Source organism: Tenebrio molitor, chromosome 3, assembly GCF_963966145.1.
Source record: "Tenebrio molitor chromosome 3, icTenMoli1.1, whole genome shotgun sequence".
NCBI classification, from domain to species: domain Eukaryota; kingdom Metazoa; phylum Arthropoda; class Insecta; order Coleoptera; family Tenebrionidae; genus Tenebrio; species Tenebrio molitor.
In genome coordinates, this window is record NC_091048.1 from 1,757,673 (window position 1) to 1,775,971 (window position 18,299).

The 18,299-nt window shown below is 37.1% G+C and overlaps 1 protein-coding gene across 2 annotated transcripts in view; it reads left to right on the forward strand.

Moving 5' to 3' along the window:
- Positions 1-18,299, forward strand: part of LOC138125273 (metabotropic glutamate receptor 2-like) — a 180,773-nt gene that overhangs the window by 41,236 nt on the left and 121,238 nt on the right. The window contains exons 1-2 of one of the 2 annotated variants that reach the window (XM_069040518.1): positions 7,775-8,076; positions 11,509-11,993. The exons of the other annotated variant lie outside the window; for it this stretch is intronic. Coding sequence (XP_068896619.1) covers positions 11,546-11,993 — 448 coding nt within the window. The 5' untranslated portion in view covers positions 7,775-8,076; positions 11,509-11,545. Of the gene's footprint in view, positions 1-7,774; positions 8,077-11,508; positions 11,994-18,299 lie in introns of those variants that run through there. 2 annotated transcript variants of the gene reach the window in all.

Consider the following 18,299-nt stretch of genomic DNA (forward strand, 5'->3'; position numbering starts at 1 on the left):
ATAAAGTGAATTTACGTGAAATTAGAACGGGCGGTTTACGGCCGTGAGACGAAAACTGTGGCGCAGACGTTTTCTAATTTTCTTGCTCTCATCGGCCAGATTAGAAATGATGTTGTGTCTGAATAAAATAGAAAATACACAAGAGACTCGAGGTAACCCGCGCAAATTGGGGTTCGCCTGGCCAGGAGAGTTCGCACTGTTGAACAAATTTCATTTTCAATTCTGGTTTCTGAATTTAAACCAGAAATAACACATTCTGGTGGAGTTTTTTACTGCAAAGTGAGATTACATTTATCAGGTTGTGGAGGTTAGCAAAAACAGAACGGGAAAGATTTTATTACATTTTGTTAAGGTAAAGGGAGATGCGTGAAAAGTTTGTTGAATGTAAATTACACGGACAAAGCGTTTTCCACGCTAAGATGTTTGAACATGACGAGCTGATGGTCAGAGGTTAAAAACGTATCTCCATGTTAGTTCATTATTGAATCATAATAGACGAGGCACTCATGTAAAATTATTTGCACTAATTCCAAAAGCAAAAATTAAAAGATTTATGCTTTGTGGTATTAAAAATTATTGTACAATTTAATTTTTTGAGAATTCACACTAAATTGGAATATTTAACGGCGTCCTTAGTGTTAGAAACAATATGTTCTAAAAAACACTGGGCCTGTTACCACTTGAGAGCTTTTGGGACTAGTGTGACCCTTAAATCGCCCAGATAACAACCCCAAGTCCGACTCTCGGTGGAGACCCTTCGTTGAGAGAAGTCTCTCGCGGGTGGAACACTGTCAAAGTTGAGTGCTTTTAGAGAGCATTTGCTTCCTTGTGAATAAGTTCACGGCACTAGAGAAGAAAACCTCTGAAAAAAACCTCTTCCAACTACGGGTTTGAACCCCGGACCTACCGAATTTAAACCGGGCGCGCATCTCACGCGGCCACGGTACTCGGTCAATGTGTTCTTCTTCTTCCTCTTTTTGTAGGCAAATTCAGTTTAGGATTTTGACAGGTGTAGGACCTGAGACAGACCTAGATGAAATTGAGGAAGTGATTACAGATGTAGGCGGGGCCTCAGAGAGACCTAGAACAATATGTTCTTCTTCTTCCTCTTTTTGCCACCGTAGGTCATCACCGGTCTAATAAATTCTTGTCTTATTTCTTCTTCCAGATTGTTTGTTTGGTGAACATTATGTTTTAAAAAAATAATTTTGTACGTTGCACCTAACTGAATCAAATTAAAGCAGAAATTCACTAGACGTTGGGATAAATCTTTTAAATTGGAGAACGTCTGGCTCATTAGCAAGTGAATTTGCACTAGCATGTGGTATATGATATGCTCATTTCAATATCCTGGGGCAAGTTCCTGTTCACCCTAACAAAAATAAAATTAAAGCTCCTCCAGGTATCCGCCGTACTCATGAAATTATCTCCGGGTAAAGAGCTACGTCAACATTAATATGTCATGTTTGGATGTCTGACTATCAAGCTCTTCCTCACATTCGTACATGTTATTATTAAGTTAATCAATTTAATTAAGACAACCGTTGCGGGATGGAAACTCCACACCCGTCTGGGCAAGTCCAAATTAATTATGACCATATACAGGGTGTCTTAAAATTATCGTATTCCGAGTTCGGGGCTTAGTAGGGGACGTCCTGTTGACAAGTAAAAATGTTTAAAAATAAATTGCTGTCACTTTGAAAAAAATATCAAAGTTGCCATTATTTGTTCAAAAGTACCTGATTAATATTCTAGCTATGTTGTACTTCCCTTTTGAACAAAAATTGGAAAAATAAAACTTTTATTATTTCGAGATTCTTGAGATTTTTCCGTAAAAGACCCCCGACTCGGAATACGTTAATTTTGCGACACCCTATATAAATAAAAATTATTGCTTCTACTAATGATTCTTAGAAACTACTATTATTTTATATTACTGTTTATTCTCCACTTTACGCAGGGCCACCCATCCAAACACTGCCCGCCCCCTACGTTGCTTAACTGTTTTACATATTATTATTATTTGTGTTTGCTTTTTTTGGGCAAAATTAAGCTCCTCTCCGGCGCGTCACATTATTTATAACATAACCGCGATTTACGACGTTCGAAATGTCTTTTTTCTCGAAGCTCCCTCTAAACATTCACGTTTTGCAAGATGTGATTTGTTGGCTTCATGATCGCGACTCTTATCGCCAGTAATGCAGGAAAGGAGAGAAAAATTACCATTCTTGCTCGTCGCATCGATTTTCTGCTGCAGACTGAAATAATCCAGAGCGAAGTGCTCGGCGAGAGAGCTTTATCAATAACCGGAAAGCTTCTGGACCAAAGAGATTGCAATTGCGATCGATTTTCCATAAGAATTCAAGGTGTTCTAGCAAGTAGAGCGGTTTTGTTTTGGTATCATAAACGAAGAATAGAAAGATTTTTATTTATTGTAACTGGTGAGGCGGCTCTCGAGAGATAACAATAATGCAGGGTAGCTCTTTTCCTTGATTTTATTCGGGGTGGATGATATCCATAATGACAGGAAGCCATCTGCAGCCGCCTAATTCGTCAAGGATAGACATATGTTGCAGAACGTATATTTGGGACAAGACAATATGTAATCGCAGCTTGACACGTGTTTCGGTAGACAAAGCTGCTGTCAGAGGAAGTGATGATAAACAGTTTATATCGCAGCAAGGTTTATTTAACGTCTCAGCCGTCAAATCTTGCACAGGATTAATCGTTTTACTTTGCGACTTTACACCGAAATATTTTTAAAAGAATAAAGTTTAATTAGACGTCACTAAAAATAACCAAATTGATAATCCACCTTTGTGGACACAAAAAGCATCAATGTTTTTAAATAATTTTCTCTTAATTTTTTATATACACCATATTATCAGATTTTAGCTAAAATTTGGGGGTGGGAAGTAGGGGTTCTCTGCACTTCATATTCATTCATTCATAGTTGGAGTCCTCGCCTTCGGCTCAGTCGCCCCACTTCCGTACTCGTGCTCACTTACACAATAGCTCTTAATTTGGAAAAACTGTTTTTTATGAACTGTTTTTGTTGAGGTTAAGGTACAATCTATTTTTATTTTCTAATAAATATAAAGAATTATTGCTCGACACTTGACAACCTAGGTGCAAGTAATAAATTCCATAATTATTGTTTGTGTCACAATAATAAATTCAGAATTAAAAACATTGAAATTAGAGAGTCATTTGAAGGTTTCATGAAGTATAACGTGTTATTAGTTGTAATGAAAATTGCTGCAGTAAATACTTCAGAAAATCGATAAAACATCGTTTAGGTCACATCTAATTTCACAGTAATATCAGAGCTTTCGGAGAGCTTTTTTATTTTTGGCTTTATTATACTAACATATTTATTTCTCAACTTCTTGCAATTATACAGAGTTGTTATTATGCATGATCCCTGTCCTGTTCTGTTTTTTAATACTGCCCTTAATGCTATTTCAAAATCAAGCGGACCTCTTTTAAAAACTTCTAAAAAGCAATAAAAATTTAATAACACCCAAGTCTGTATAAATCTGCATCATCCAGTACGATATATGGACAATCTCCCGTTACAAACACTCTTGTGTAAAATGTTTTCTATGTAAAGAATAGTACATTATGTTATTAGGAGCAAAATGAACCATTTTTACTCCGAATAACATACAGGGCTACTGGCTTCATGACATTTATTTTTTGAGCTACAATTTTTTAAAATTGCTTTTAGTTTTTTACGTTGTCCTACAACCTCGTAGGTAAAATTTCAGCACATTTTTAAAATACACCCTGTATATCATGTTTTATAAAATGTACGCCAATGTGAAGTAACCTATAGGAAATATGCTTTAAAACAAGCAAACCGCATTGGTGTACGTTTTATAAAATATATACAGGGTGTATTTTTAAAATGTGCAGAAATTTTACCTACGAGGTTGTTTGACAACGTAGAACACTAAAAGCAATTAAAAAAATTGTAGCTCAAAAAATAAACTTTTTAGATATTTTATCCGAGTTCTAAGCCAGTAGCTCGTGGTTAAAATTTGTGCACGCATTTCAAAAACACCCTGTATACTATGTTTTCTTCAAACGTTCCATAACAAATTATTATTTAATAAATGTTAAGAACTTAGGAATTATTTTAAGGTAGAAGCTTGGGTAGATGAAGGTAAAATTTTAGTTAGAAATTTCAAATGATTTAGCTAGTTTACTTTATCTGCTGCTCGTCAGCGAAGATAATAACTTTATCTGCCGCTCGTCAGTTCGTCAGATGCCAGGCCAATGAAGTGACACGTTAGCATTATCAATCCAGCAGTATAATATTTTATTTTACTGACGTTTGAAGGAAAAATATATAAATTTTTAAATTTACTAATAAACAACACTTTAATATTCTGGTTAAGTAAAATTTAGAGGATTGCCAAGTAGGTATGCGTTTCGAGGACTAACAAAAATCGAAAATTATATCAGGACTCTCCACAAAGAGCAGCGCTTGCACAAAAAACCACTCACTCGAATCCTGGCGAGATCGTTCGCTCAGTTTTGGTTTTTGCGGAGCGGAAAATGCACCATATCGAAAACAACAAAATAAAATAGCACTCCAGAGATCAGGTGGACGTTTTTGTCGTAGAGATTGGACGATAGAACAATTTATTCGGAACTTTTCCGTCAGAAATAATGGAAACCAGAATGGCTCGTGGTAATTGATGATGAACATTGAAGCATCCGGCAATGAGATTTAATCGATCGAAAATTTAATAGCTGGATAAAACAGCAGTGAAAAATTATTTTTGATAACACTTCAACCAGGCTGCCGCCCACACGTCGTAAATAAACGGCTGATATATATACGACGATAAAATTCAACTCTAAACAATTTTATTGGCGATAAACACGAAATTATCGCATTTTCGCTGCAATTTACTTGATGCCTTTTTAATAAATTCAGCTATTGCTAAAACACCAGTCTTTGTAGCAGCAACACATTTCACACGGGTCCTGGAAAATGTAATTTTTTTTCAGGAGCGAGCGACTGTTTCAAATAAAATGTACGCCTGGAAACTATAATTCATTCAAGTTTTTAAATTAAATATTTCGTAGTGGTATAAAGCGCACTGAATCACCGACGCTTTGATTCGGAAGTGGTTGGAAATGACAGAAACGAGTAAGCTTGTAAATTTATGAAATTAGTATCAAAAACACAAACCAACCGTGCTTTAAAAGACGTTTTTTGTAACAAACTGCAAGAAAATGATTCAACTGTGTTGACAGCGCGAGCTGCACGTTGCAACATTTAAAGGGAAATACAAGTCGAGCGAATCTTGCTTATTTTTAGAAAATGGAAGTTATCGGTGTAAAGAATATGAAATTGTTCACCGGAATGAAATCACACGAACCGTTAAGTTGTGTTGCATTGTGATTTATTGCCATTCAAGCAGAATGTTTTTTGTGGGCTTAATGGAGAGTTGAAAGGAAATGCCAGTGGTGATGGAAAAATGTCTGCCCAAACAAAAGAAAATAATTAAATGAAATCAGTTAAAGAAAATCAGTGTTAAAAGTCATTACAAAAATAATGTAGTTATCTAGTGTTTATTTTTTAACTTGCTCTATTTTTGATTTTGACATCTGAGTCATCTGACATCCATGGACACGCCCACACGGGGCGACTTGTATTACTCCACACTTGCACCGGTTTAAAATTGCGGAATAATTTCGTAATTTCGCTTTTTAGAAGGACCGAGCACTGTGGCCAAGCGCCTAGCGCGACACTTTACATTAGAGAGGTCCCGGGTTCTAACCCCGGTGCCGCCTGATCAGGTGTGGGTTTTTTTCAGAGGTTTCCTCACACCATCACATCGTGGTATCTCTCATATGACAGATAAGGCGAATGCTGGGTCAGTATCGACCTCTCAGTACTTACCACCTTCCTTCCGCACCCATCCCGAATCTTCCCGTCAGTGTGGCTGGAGCCCACCCTCCCTCGTGGGGAATGAAATATGTGTCCTTTCCTTTTTTTTGGAAGCTTTCTTTTAATACGGACAATTTAATTATTAAATATTTCATGTTTCATGAAAAATAAAAAATCTAACAAACCAGTCTGAGCTAATTTACTAATGATATTTGGACGACGAGAATCCGTCCACTTTTTTTTTAGTTTTTGTTTGAAGTCTATAATTAAACAAAATTGTCCTGTCGTGTGATGATGTGAAACGATGTAGGCGTAAATATTGGAATACTCTTCGATAAAAAATATGTCTGACTCGGTTGTGAAAAACTTTTCGCGAAAAATATGTAAATAAAATTTTTTCTTCTCTTGCAACTGACGATGACAATAGTTTTGTAATATTAATAACTTTAACTAACTACCCCATACTGGTAGTGTCTTTCTGGAAGTTGCGTTTAATAGGATTAGCCTGAGATATGATATTTACAACAGACACTCATGATCGCCAACAACAAATTATCTGGAATTTCTCAATCACTAGGGCAATTACACTTGATAATTACAATTACAAATAATTCTAAATCACTTCTCTCTCCATTGACGTGTGCAACAAACTGAAAAATCTGACGGAAAGTCAAAAAAATTAAAAACCCCAATCAATGGTATTCTCGCTGTTGTATTATTGGAACCATAATATATAGCGGGGATTGCTTTGTGGGATTGGAATACAATACCTACTGTTCGTTTGACAGTCAATAGTGTTGACGTTTTTCTATTGCCACAAAATAAACACTCTTGTTTGCACCATTAATTTGAAGCGATTTTGTGGTTTTCGATTTTGAACAGTTCCATTTGTCGAAATAACAGAATTACACCTTATGTAAATACGACGTAATGGCACTGATTTACTCGTTTTATTTCGATTTTTGTCGTACAATAGCACTCTTGGTACAACAACCAATCAAATATCCCTGGAATCTAACAAAAAGAAAAATCCCTACACTTGGTTTGTAAAAATGACACTTTCCTGAGGCTTGGAAATTGTGCAGTTGTGCCACCATTTGTTCCAAATTTATTTTATTTTATTTCATATATAAGTTTTATTTTATTGAGCGGTTTTATGCAAATCAGGCTAATTGCACGCATTTGCATCTGTTCCAGTTCCACTTTTTTATTTTTAATGGATCAATAGCTTTGCACTATAAATGTAAAAAATTCTCACCGTTCTTAGACTGACGAATCAGCGTTTTATTTGGAAATTTGAATCAACTCTGAATGGAGCTTTTGCTGTATAAGCTCCACAAGACAAGCACGAACTGAGAGAAGGAATTATTTGCTACATATATAAAGAGCATATTATAGACCGGTTAAGTCTTGGGTTTGAGTACATGATCCTAGGATTCAACAGCATAATGCGCACTCCCACACCACCACTTTATCTTGGTTGTTGGATATCTCTTCATGGGGACGTGTTTGAGAGGATGATTGAGTAACTGACCAAGAGAATTATAGTTGGTGAATAATTTTTAGTAACTTGTGGGGTAGTTTACCCCGCTGTGATTTTTGAAATAAATCTCGGAGATAACTTGGGAGACCTGAAATCCGGTGTCACTCCCTTGACTCCCAGTTGACAAATTTTTCCAAACCGGATCCCATTCCTCCTAATTCCGGATTATCTGTCTGGAATCCCAGCAATCTGTTCTCGGTCAGTACAAGATTCACCCTCCAAGGCCAGCCCGTTTGTTTTCGCGTCCACGCCCGGATCACAGTGGATCCGGTGCGGCTCCGCGCAGTCTGCCGGAGCGCACTCTCTCCGACTCCGGGCGCGACTTGAGCGTAGTCCTCCGTGGTCCGCGTCCGCGAAAATACGTGGAAGTCAGCCGTGGAAAAGCGGTACGTGTACTTCGCAAGTTTTTCTGGAATGTAAAAAGGCGCACAAAGAGGAGAAGTTGTCCGAGGGCGCAGTCCCACCCCTTCGGGGCCCGCTTCTAACTCTTTCAAGACTTGTCATTCATTTCTAGTATTAAGTCGACATACATGACAAGACAAAAGTAGGACGAGGCGGTCAATTATTTATTAGGGCGGTTGGTCGGCGCAGTTGTCGCGGCGGCGGCGAGGATGCTCGTTAAAAGGTAATTATCGAATTGCGCGCAGAAGGGGTGGATGCGGTTTCATTAGGAAAATATTAAATCCACTCGATGCGGCTCGATTTGTGGAGAATTTTTGCAACACTTGATTTGTTTGAGTTGAGCGAAATGAGCATTTAGGGGATGACACCCCAACGATATTAAGTCGGTCTGGAGGCGGCACAATTTGTTTCGTATCAGGCGAGTTTTTCTTCGGAAAATGTTACGTTTTGTCAGCCTGAGTGAAAATAAATAGAGTAGATATTCAAATTGTTCGAGCAAAGAAAAACGAGCGGTGGAATAAGTTTTGGCGGCTCGGTTTTGTCTCGTCAGGGGTGAGTTAATTAAAATTTTCATTTATTACGAACGCCGCGTCCATTTATTTAATTCACGAACAATTCTTCATGGTCTTGTACAAAACTGTAAAAGTTTTATGCACTTTTCCTCGTCATTTCACCAATTTTAATGTTTACTCAATTTATTAATTTGATCGGCTTAAAATTTCTCTTTGAAACGAGCTTTTTCTACCAGAGCTTTGTCAAAGTTTGCAACTTTCAATAAAATCACTTTAAGTCTGTAAGTAAATTGCCAACAAAATTCAGAATTATTAAAACTACCCTGACAAGAAATTAGAGACTTTCAACTCTCTTGAAACAATGTAGTCGCCTAGTTGTTGAAAGCTGCTAGAAGGAGCTTTTGAGACAATGTTATATTGACAAATTCCTTCGTACGTCTACGGCTTTGTATGTAGTCTGCTTGCAATGTTTGCAAGATTTAATTTAAAAAATTCAAGTTTTTGGAAGCAAGATGTACATAAGGGCAATTTGAAGTAACTAGGTACTTTTGTTATGTATCTTTGCAAAGGATTTAGTCTTCAGATTTTTTTTTAGATTACAGACAGTCTTTCAGAGTAAATTAGTTGGGAGACATAATTTTAGGTTTCTTTGTTTTGTTATTCCTTCGAATAGTCCTTTTTGAATTTTTTTCAATTTTCAAAAAATATGTAAAACATTCTTTTTTGTGTAGGGCTGATAATTTTGAAAAACATGAACCACCTTCTAATTAATATCGCAAATTTCAACAAGTTATTACAAGTTGCAGATAGGTTCTAAATATCATCAGAATCTGCTTATTGAATAAATAAACAAATAAACAAATCTCGAGCAGATTTTCCAATTTCTTGAAGTCTAGATTGTATCTTTTCTGTTTAGAGATTCTCGAAGTGAAAACTTCTCTAGGCGCACCACACGGGCAGTGAACTAATTTCATGCGACACGCTAAAATCGTCACGCTCAAATCGTCGTCAGATTCGGACCTTGAAATAAAACCTTCTTTAGGCGCACCACACGGGCAGTGAATTAGTTTAATGCGACACGCTAAAATCGTCACGCGACACGCTAAAATCGTCACGCTCAAATCGTCGTCAGGTTCGGACCTTGAAATGACACCTTCTTTAGGCGCACCACAGGGGCAGTGGAATAGTTTCATGCGACACGCTAAAATCGTCACGCGACACGCTAAAATCGTCACGCTCAAATCGTCTTCAGGCTCGAACCTGACCTGAAATCATGTCAAAAGCAACAAAATGTAAATTCCAAGTGTGATTTAAGTTTTTAATTAATTGACTAATTATGACCTGCCTGCATTTTTTCTTCATACTTCCCTTTTGATACCTGAGCACGCCACAAACTCACACAAGTGGCCATTAGACCTTCGTGGTTTATGATCCCAAGGAAACTGAATCCAGATGAGGGATCTTGTTCGTCGCACCTTAAATAATGCCCCATTAAATTCCATTCGAAGTTGTCTGTACGTGCCCCTTGATCATATTTGTGTCCACTTAGCCATAATAGTTTGCATGCTAATTCGGAACTGTGATAAACTTCCATCATCTCCACCACCACTTCCATTAACACTCCCGTGACCACCGCGAGCGTCGATTAATCGTCCACACTTTAAAAACTTTCGATCGAACAAAATGAACCGAAAGTGATAAAAGAGGAGGCGTCTCTGGACCCTATTAATTTGCAATCCAATACTTGCAGGACCAACTTTGCCAAGTAATTAATCAGCGAGTCGGTGCTTCAGACAGACAGGAAAGGGCCCTAAGCCAGGTTCCTCGTTATAATCACTAAAGAATCTTAATTTTTTTGCCGAGATTTTCCCAGCCGAAGTTGCGTCTCTTATCTGGAAAAACTTTATTCGTTAGAACAGTGTCCGAGTGATACTTTGTCGAAATCATTTAACAACTTGCGAGAGCTGAAACAAGCGTCCTCGGCGCGAGCTAACAAAAGTCCTCAGTTTTTATTATCCTAAAATAACTTGTTCTCCACAAAACGAGTAGAGTGTGTTTTTGATTTTATTTTACACGAGATTTATTCTGCGCGTCGCGTTCTCAACCGACTAAAATATTGAAACAATTTTGGCGCGAATTTTCTTTTCAAAAATCAAATCAAAAGGTTCGAATATTATTTTTTAGGCATCCTTAGTGAAAACGGTAATCTTACGTACTCACAAGCGGACGAAAAGTAACTCTTTTTCGGACGCTGGCCGTGGCGCCATCTGTTGGTCTGTTTCGTAAGCTAACAACGAGACCGACAAAATCGATAATTGTCCTGTCATCATAAATTATGTAAATAAGTATGGCAAGCTGAAAAAAATACTGTAAAGAAAATTATTAATAAATATATCTACATATTTGAAAAACGAGATACTTACAAAATAAATTTGTAATTTTTCCAATGATTGCTTTGTAGTTCGTGCGGTCGTTTAAAATTTTTTATGTGCACCTCGGCTGCGCCTCGGCCAGAAAATTCACAGCCGGACGAAAAGATGGATATTTTTGACCTTGATATACAAATAAGTAACTATTGGAGGGTCAGTCACAGCAACCTAAGCTTTTTGTTCAGTTAAGTTCGCAAAACGGAACAATTTCGTTTAATTTCTTCCAGCCCTCTTCGTTTCTTCGCAATCCATTACTGTGGTGTTCAATCAACGTTCCGCAAAATTTTCCACCATTTTCACAGCTTAATAGAAACCGCAATACCCATCTGGCATTGCCTCCAACTGCATTACCGCTTTGTCTTAAAATTGTAAAAGGGGTTAAGAGTGAGTGGATGGATCAAAGTTATGCAACTAATAATCGGAATATTATCCCGATCGAGTCGAGAGAATTAATCCAATTAGTTTCATGTAAGATAGACGGTTTCTGTTTACGTAGACTAGAATTTTCCAACAGTTCCGCTAGATTGCTTCTTCGCAGCCGTAATTGGACTAATTAGCAGCAACATTTTCATAATCTTACGTAACCCCTTCACCTAGCACAAATACTAAAGCGTACAGCGTAATTGCTCTCAATATCGACGTGCTGACATTATCTGGATCAATATCGTGACGGTATTAACAGTTGAAACCCCGCGTCTGTTTTTGACATTCCAGAAGAACTTAATGACGGAGTAGACCGACTGTGGCAACCATGAACGTCTTGTGTTTGTATTTAACGTTGATGTTAAACGCGGTGTACTGCAAGTGGTCGGTGTTCGACCACCACAAGCACCGCATCAACCATCGCTATCCTCGCTACAAAGAGATCGATCTTGCGGACTCGTCGGTGCATCACCGCCTCCGCCACCACCACGAGGTGGACGGGGATATTCCGTGGCCGGTGAAAAAAGAGGCGGTGGTCGAGGGGGACTTGGTGCTGGGGGGGTTGATGATGGTGCACGAGCGCGAAGACACTTACACCTGTGGGCCGGTCATGCCGCAAGGGGGAATACAAGCGTTGGAGGCCATGTTGTACACCCTCGACAGGCTGAACTTTGCCGCCAAGCCGCTCCTGCCGAATATCAGTCTGGGGGCGCATATTTTGGACGACTGCGATAAGGACACTTATGGGCTGGAGATGGCCGTGGATTTTATTAAAGGTAAGAGGTGGAAAAAATTGAAATCTAAAAATGATTCTAATGTTTTCTGCAATAAAATATTTGTTCAGGCTCTTTTCCAAAAATCAAATTTATCCTAGTGTCTGCTAAAATGATGCAAGTCTTACAGCTGCAGTTCTATTTTATCTCGCACATGACGCATATGTATTTTCAAATTCGAGATATCTTGGCGCCAAATGCGCGATAGGTCAGATATCCGGTCTAACGCCTGCGCATTTAACACTAACTTGGATTGGTGAATCAGTTCTTCCTTTTTATCAAGGCTGATTTTCTTTTATAATGCTGAGGTAACAACCTAATACTCGCCAAGCACTGTGGCGGAGTCTGTAGAGCGCCACTTTGCATTCAAGAGGTCCTGGGTTCGAATCCCAGGTTTGTCTTGAACAGATGCAGGTTTTTTAAAGATGTTTTTCCATCTGGGCGTATTTTCTACCATGTTTTCTATCTGCTTTATGTAAATTGAAGCAAGTACACACTCGCTTCATCTCTTGGGTGTTAGTTTTAAGAAATTGAGGTCCAACTCTTACTTGGACCAAAATAAGTACCTACCCATTACGGTTAGTTTGTGAATTGTGTGCAGTAATAATTATTCGTCTAGAACTTTCTGGTGTTTGTCAAGAGTGTTATGCAGAGTGCATTCAAATCATGGCTCATTAAGACTATCGTGCAGACTGTGGTGGAAGTTTTAAGCAATTCATAATTATGACCGTGGTTTGCATATATGTATATCTCTAATTGTCTCATTTATGCAAAACCAAATCCTGCTGAATTCGGAATTAAAGACCATGAATATTACACCGGAAATAAAGAAATATGAAGTATAGACTGTTGTTGTCGACTTTGAGTACACAAAAGCTTTGTTTTTATTAAATAATTTTCTGTTTTGGACGAAAGCTTGTCGCTTAGAAATTTGAGAGTCAGTGTCAGTTTTTCGAGACAAATTTTTGCAAGGTAATAGTCCTTCAGTTGCTAAAACAGAAAAATATAAAAAAGTTCGAGTGTAATTCAAGAATTAATTTCAGGATTCTAAAGCACAAAATGTTGATTTAATTTTACAGAATTCATTTCACCACAATTTCTTTTTACATTGTATTCATAATGGAATACAATTTTTATTTACAAATGGAATATTTACGTCGTGTTATGCCACTCAAGCGTGTGCTTTGGAGACTAAATAAAAACAGTTCGACCGTTGATCCCTAGAGCATTTCAACGTTGACATTATAAATTGAAAGAGTTTCTTATATTCTGACCAGCAGTTTGTGATTTCACATTATAAGGAGCAACAGTTAAGCAGCCATATCATGTTTGTGCAAATTGGTAGATGCTGAGGACAACGAAAGAGAAAAAATCTAAATTCTATCACAAATAAATTTGTTATAATTTTTTGACTTAATTGCACTGCCAAATTATCACAGAAAGCGAAAGCGGTTTCGTAAACCAAATGTGGCCCGTCTTTTTTTCCAGCCATTCTTATGATGACACTTATAGGTGTTGGATTTTCTCATGGGCTATGAGTCATATCGGCGCAACGACGAATATCAGTCTCAGTAGGCGCTACAAACCGACCGGAAAACATCGTTATTCGTTAGTGTCCTCTCTCTCGTCTATTTGCATGTAAAGTAGAGTAGTTTTCAGTTACAGATTTTTCACTGGTTTGTCCCTCTGCCTTTGCGCCCCAGATATTTCCAAGGTCACAGCCCATGAGAGAATCCAATACCTGTACCAAGTTATAAGGAAAACTGTAGAATTATTTAGAGAAAAGTGAAATGAGACGGTAGAAAACAAGTTCATCCACATCGTAGGCTTCGTGTCCTCGCAAAAACAGAAATAAGTTAAGACATACCCTTTTTTGTTCACAGTATATGTACTTTGACATTTTTTATCACATCTTATCTGAAAAACGTTAATTTGTATTTTGGTACGGAATATTTTCCACAAAATATCAAGATTGTGTTGTTGTAGCAGTACAAATACGCTTTTTGTCATTCAAAACTAATATTTTTAAGATTGTTTTGATAGCCAAAGATTTATTTTACATCAGATGAAAACTCTCAAATTTAATTTTTTTCTCCTCAGGGAAACTTCTCTCACAGTTTTTGCTCATTAGGTTTGTGTAAGACTCACCCACACAATATCTAGTTTGCAAAATTAAACTTCAAAGCTCCTAGAAACCTGCAGAATTGCCTTCAAAATTAAATTTTCTCTCCACTGTAAGCTGTAAGAACAATTTTCCAACAACCCACTCAGTTTTTTTTTCATGACTATCTCATAATCAACTAGAATTTAGTTGAGTTGGTTAAACACAAATTAGTTAGCCAGACTAGAACATATTTCAGGTCAGCTCAAAATCTGTCAGTTTGGATTTTAGTGGAAAATGTACAATACAAGCGGAAAACACTGATTTTTTGTGTATTTGTGGCGATTAATTAAATTGACGAAAAACACTAATGTAGATTACAACTTTTCTAGAAAAGAGAATCTTCACAAATTATTTTATTTGCTCACGATTGAGTTCAACGAAAACAGGATAACACAACATTGGAATAGGTTGCCTTTCATATTTGTCAGGAACAAATGAACACGGATTTGTTTAAATATATTATAGGAACAGGGCTATTGTCCATTCTAGAATAAATAATACAGACGATACAGCAACGACATGACAGGTTTGTAAATAAAGTGTAGTTTTACTTTCACACAAATAATATTGACAAAAATGTTTTTTCTCTAAATAGAAAGTCGGTCGGCATTTCCTCCTTCGTTTCAGAATTCCATGATCACCACCGGATTTCATTTTTCAAAAATTACTATCTGATTTCGGTCGCTTCGGCACGCTCCGAACGTTTGTAGTACTCGAAATTTTGAAATATGTACCAGGAATTTTGATTCTTTCCATAACAAATTGATTGAACCATAGCCCTTGAAAAAAACTGCAGAAGTTTAAATTCGGCCAATTATGAACCTTAAATAATTTGAGTAATTTATGACGGCCGACAGCAATGGGCTGTCCCAACCGTTCCAACCCTCATAAAACTATTAGTACGTTATAAAAACCTGCATAAGTCGTTCCAAATATCATTTCCTAGTTCTATACTTTGATACGTTAATTTTGAGAAAATTTTAGTAAAGACAGTAAAATCAAGGTCATCAGAACCACTGAATTTGAATTATTTTTTGATAGTATCTACTGGTTGGATTTATTTTTCAAAACTCTAATTATGAAGATTTATTTATCGTTCCCAGCATACTATTTTTATTTCCAAGGATCGTCGAGACGTATAAGATGTATAAATCAAGGTCATAGATGTTAAAAAGCTTCAAGCTTCGACTTTAATGGACAAACTCTACTTTCACACCGTCCAGCCAAAAAAGTGTGCACCAGTTTATAAACATTGTGTGAACTGTTATTTCAACGTTTTTGCAAAAATAACAATTAAAGCCAACGGCAACAATCCACGCTTCAGCCAAAAATACAACAGCAAGAAACGAGTAAATTTGTACCTTGCACAGAAAACAGCGTCGGTTGATATTTGTTTGCGAAAACTGTCGGTGGGAAGCGCTTTTCAACGGTCTGAAAACGTTCCGGTTTGTTTTTCCAGCATTGCGTTAACGCAAAACGAACAAAACAAAATAATTAGGAGAGTAATAATAGGGGAGTTGCGGGTCAGAGTATAACCAGTTGTGACCGAACTTTTTTATAGAAATTCGATAACATCAATAAGCGTACCTGAATGTTTGAAAAAAAAAATGACATGTAAAGCGGTTACAGGATAACCAGTGATATTACAACTAGACTAACCTTAAGCCTGAAAAATTTTTAAATTGCTCTTACGCAAAAGTTTCTAACCAACACTTATTATCACTCGGAAAGTTAAATTGCAATGTGGAAAAAGCCATTAACTTCTTATTAAAAAGTAGCAGTGTTTGCGTTTTATTGACGTCTTGTTAAATTTCTAAAGAGAACTAGTTTTTGTTCAGAAAATTTCCCGAATAATTAACTAGTTCATTCTGCTCGAACAAACTTGTATCTTTGTCTGAAACATTTTTACCATTTCACAGAGCTCGATAAGTTAATTAATTCTTCATTGGGCAATTCCAAATTGCTCATCTATATGTCTTAACCTGTCATAAAGAACGTTATTCTCGATTAAGCAAATCGGTAATTTTCGTTTCAGTCCAGCAGGAAAGTTTTCGCTCTAATAACACGCTACGGAGTTGTGTTCATGATTATTAATGAAGTTGCTTGTAAATAGGGGAGAGTTTTTCTTATCAAATTGCTAAACAGACGAGTTTTTCCAACGGGTTGCATCGATCTATTAAGTGCGTTAAAAACAGGGACGAAGTTGCAGATGAAAAATTAATCTGAAGTTGAAATGTGAGTTTCAAAATTAAGTCTATGTGTTTCTTGACTCGGATATTAAAGCAAAAGGGTGATAAATGGTGCAAATGTTTATTTTGTTTTATGTTGACATGAAGCGAGTGTAGTGTAGTGTACACGATTTTAAAATTATTAATACTGAAACAGTGCACTAGAGATTTAAAAAAATATAAAACATATAATTTTGTTTGAATTTAAGTAGTTCACACCACTCCGTTACTGTTAGATATTTTTGTGAAAGGATAATCAACAGATAAGATGCTTTGTGAAAGTTGGTGGCTCTACTTTGACAATCTCACTGTCATTGTTTGAAATTCAATTCGACTGAAAAGAGCGTCACCACAACTACAAATACCGCTGTTACCGACATATCAGACCACGCCCACCACCACACTTACATTACCCTTGAGATCATAATGATCAGCAAGCACCGTGGCCTAGCGCGTAAGGCGCTAGATTAGTGCTTGTGGGGTCCGGGGTTCGAACCCGTGAACCGCCACACTCCAGGTGTGGTTTTTTCGGAGGTTTTCCCATACCAGAAAGCTTGATATGTATTAATGGGAATAAATTATCATTTCCTTCGAGTCTCATGCCTGACCATACCCTTCATACCTGTTGCTGATAAGGCAATGATTTGCCTTTTGGTTAAATTACACTTTTTTTTGTTATTGAAAATTGCACAAATTTATTGACATATATTTTTCATTCTACTCTGCTTTCTTGATTACAACTTTTTTACATAAAAATGTAACTATGCAACTATGGACATCAACATATGCCGCCCGCCTAGAAAAAACCTATTCTTTTTTTTTTTTTCAAAACGAACAATACAATTATGTAATTAACTTAAATTAATACATATTTTTTCCGACATCAGATCACGCAGCTCTAATCTAAACAATAGCACTTCAATAAACAAACTGAACAAAAAAGACAGGCCATAATAATGCACTCACTTAATATCACTCCGACAAACCCAAATTAGGCAATGCACATATTTTTGTCACAGCTCGTTTGCTGATTCCTGTCTTGAATTGAATGGTAACGACACGCGTGATGCCATCTGGACCTGGATGCAACTGAAGGATTCGTCCAAGCTTCCACTGGTTCACTGGCACTTGGTTTTCCTTTATGATGATTGATGACTAAAGTTCCAACCGCTAAGATGGTGTTTGACTGAGATTTCCACTTGCGTCTTTGCTGCAGTTCTGAAATGTACTCAATCTGCCATCTCTTCCAAAATTGTTGCGTCATGTACTGAATATGCTGGTATAAATTTAGACGATTTTCTGGTAAATGGGTGAAATCAAAATCGGGAACATACGATGGAGATCGACCAATTAAAAAATGCGATGGTGTTAAAGGGGAAAGTGGTCTTGCATTTAGTATACCTTCAATCTGTACAATGAGACTATATAATTGTTCAAATGTTAGAATGGTTGAACCCATAACTCTTTTTAAATCATATTTAGTCGCTTTAACGCCTGCCTCCCAAAGGCCACCCATGTGAAGGGAATATGCAGGGATAAATTTCCAGTTGCATTGTTCTTGAGCGTAAGCTTGCACTAATTCGTCTTCATTCTTTCGGAGAAATTTTCCTAACTCTTCAAGTTCAGATTTTGCACCTTGAAAGTTCGTTCCATTGTCAGAATTTATTTCTTGAGGCATTCCTCTTCTCGATGCAAAACGTCGCAATGCAAGAATGAAGGCCTCTGTAGTCATGTCTGAGACAAGCTCTAAATGTACTGCCTTTGTTACAAAACAAATAAAAAGACATAAATAACATTTTGATGTTTTAGAGCCTCGCCCCTTTCGATCCTTTATTATGAAAGGTCCTGCATTTAACGATAACAGTTTGCTCTTAGTTCGAAGAGGCTTATTTTGTTCTAGCTGATTGATTTCTTCTG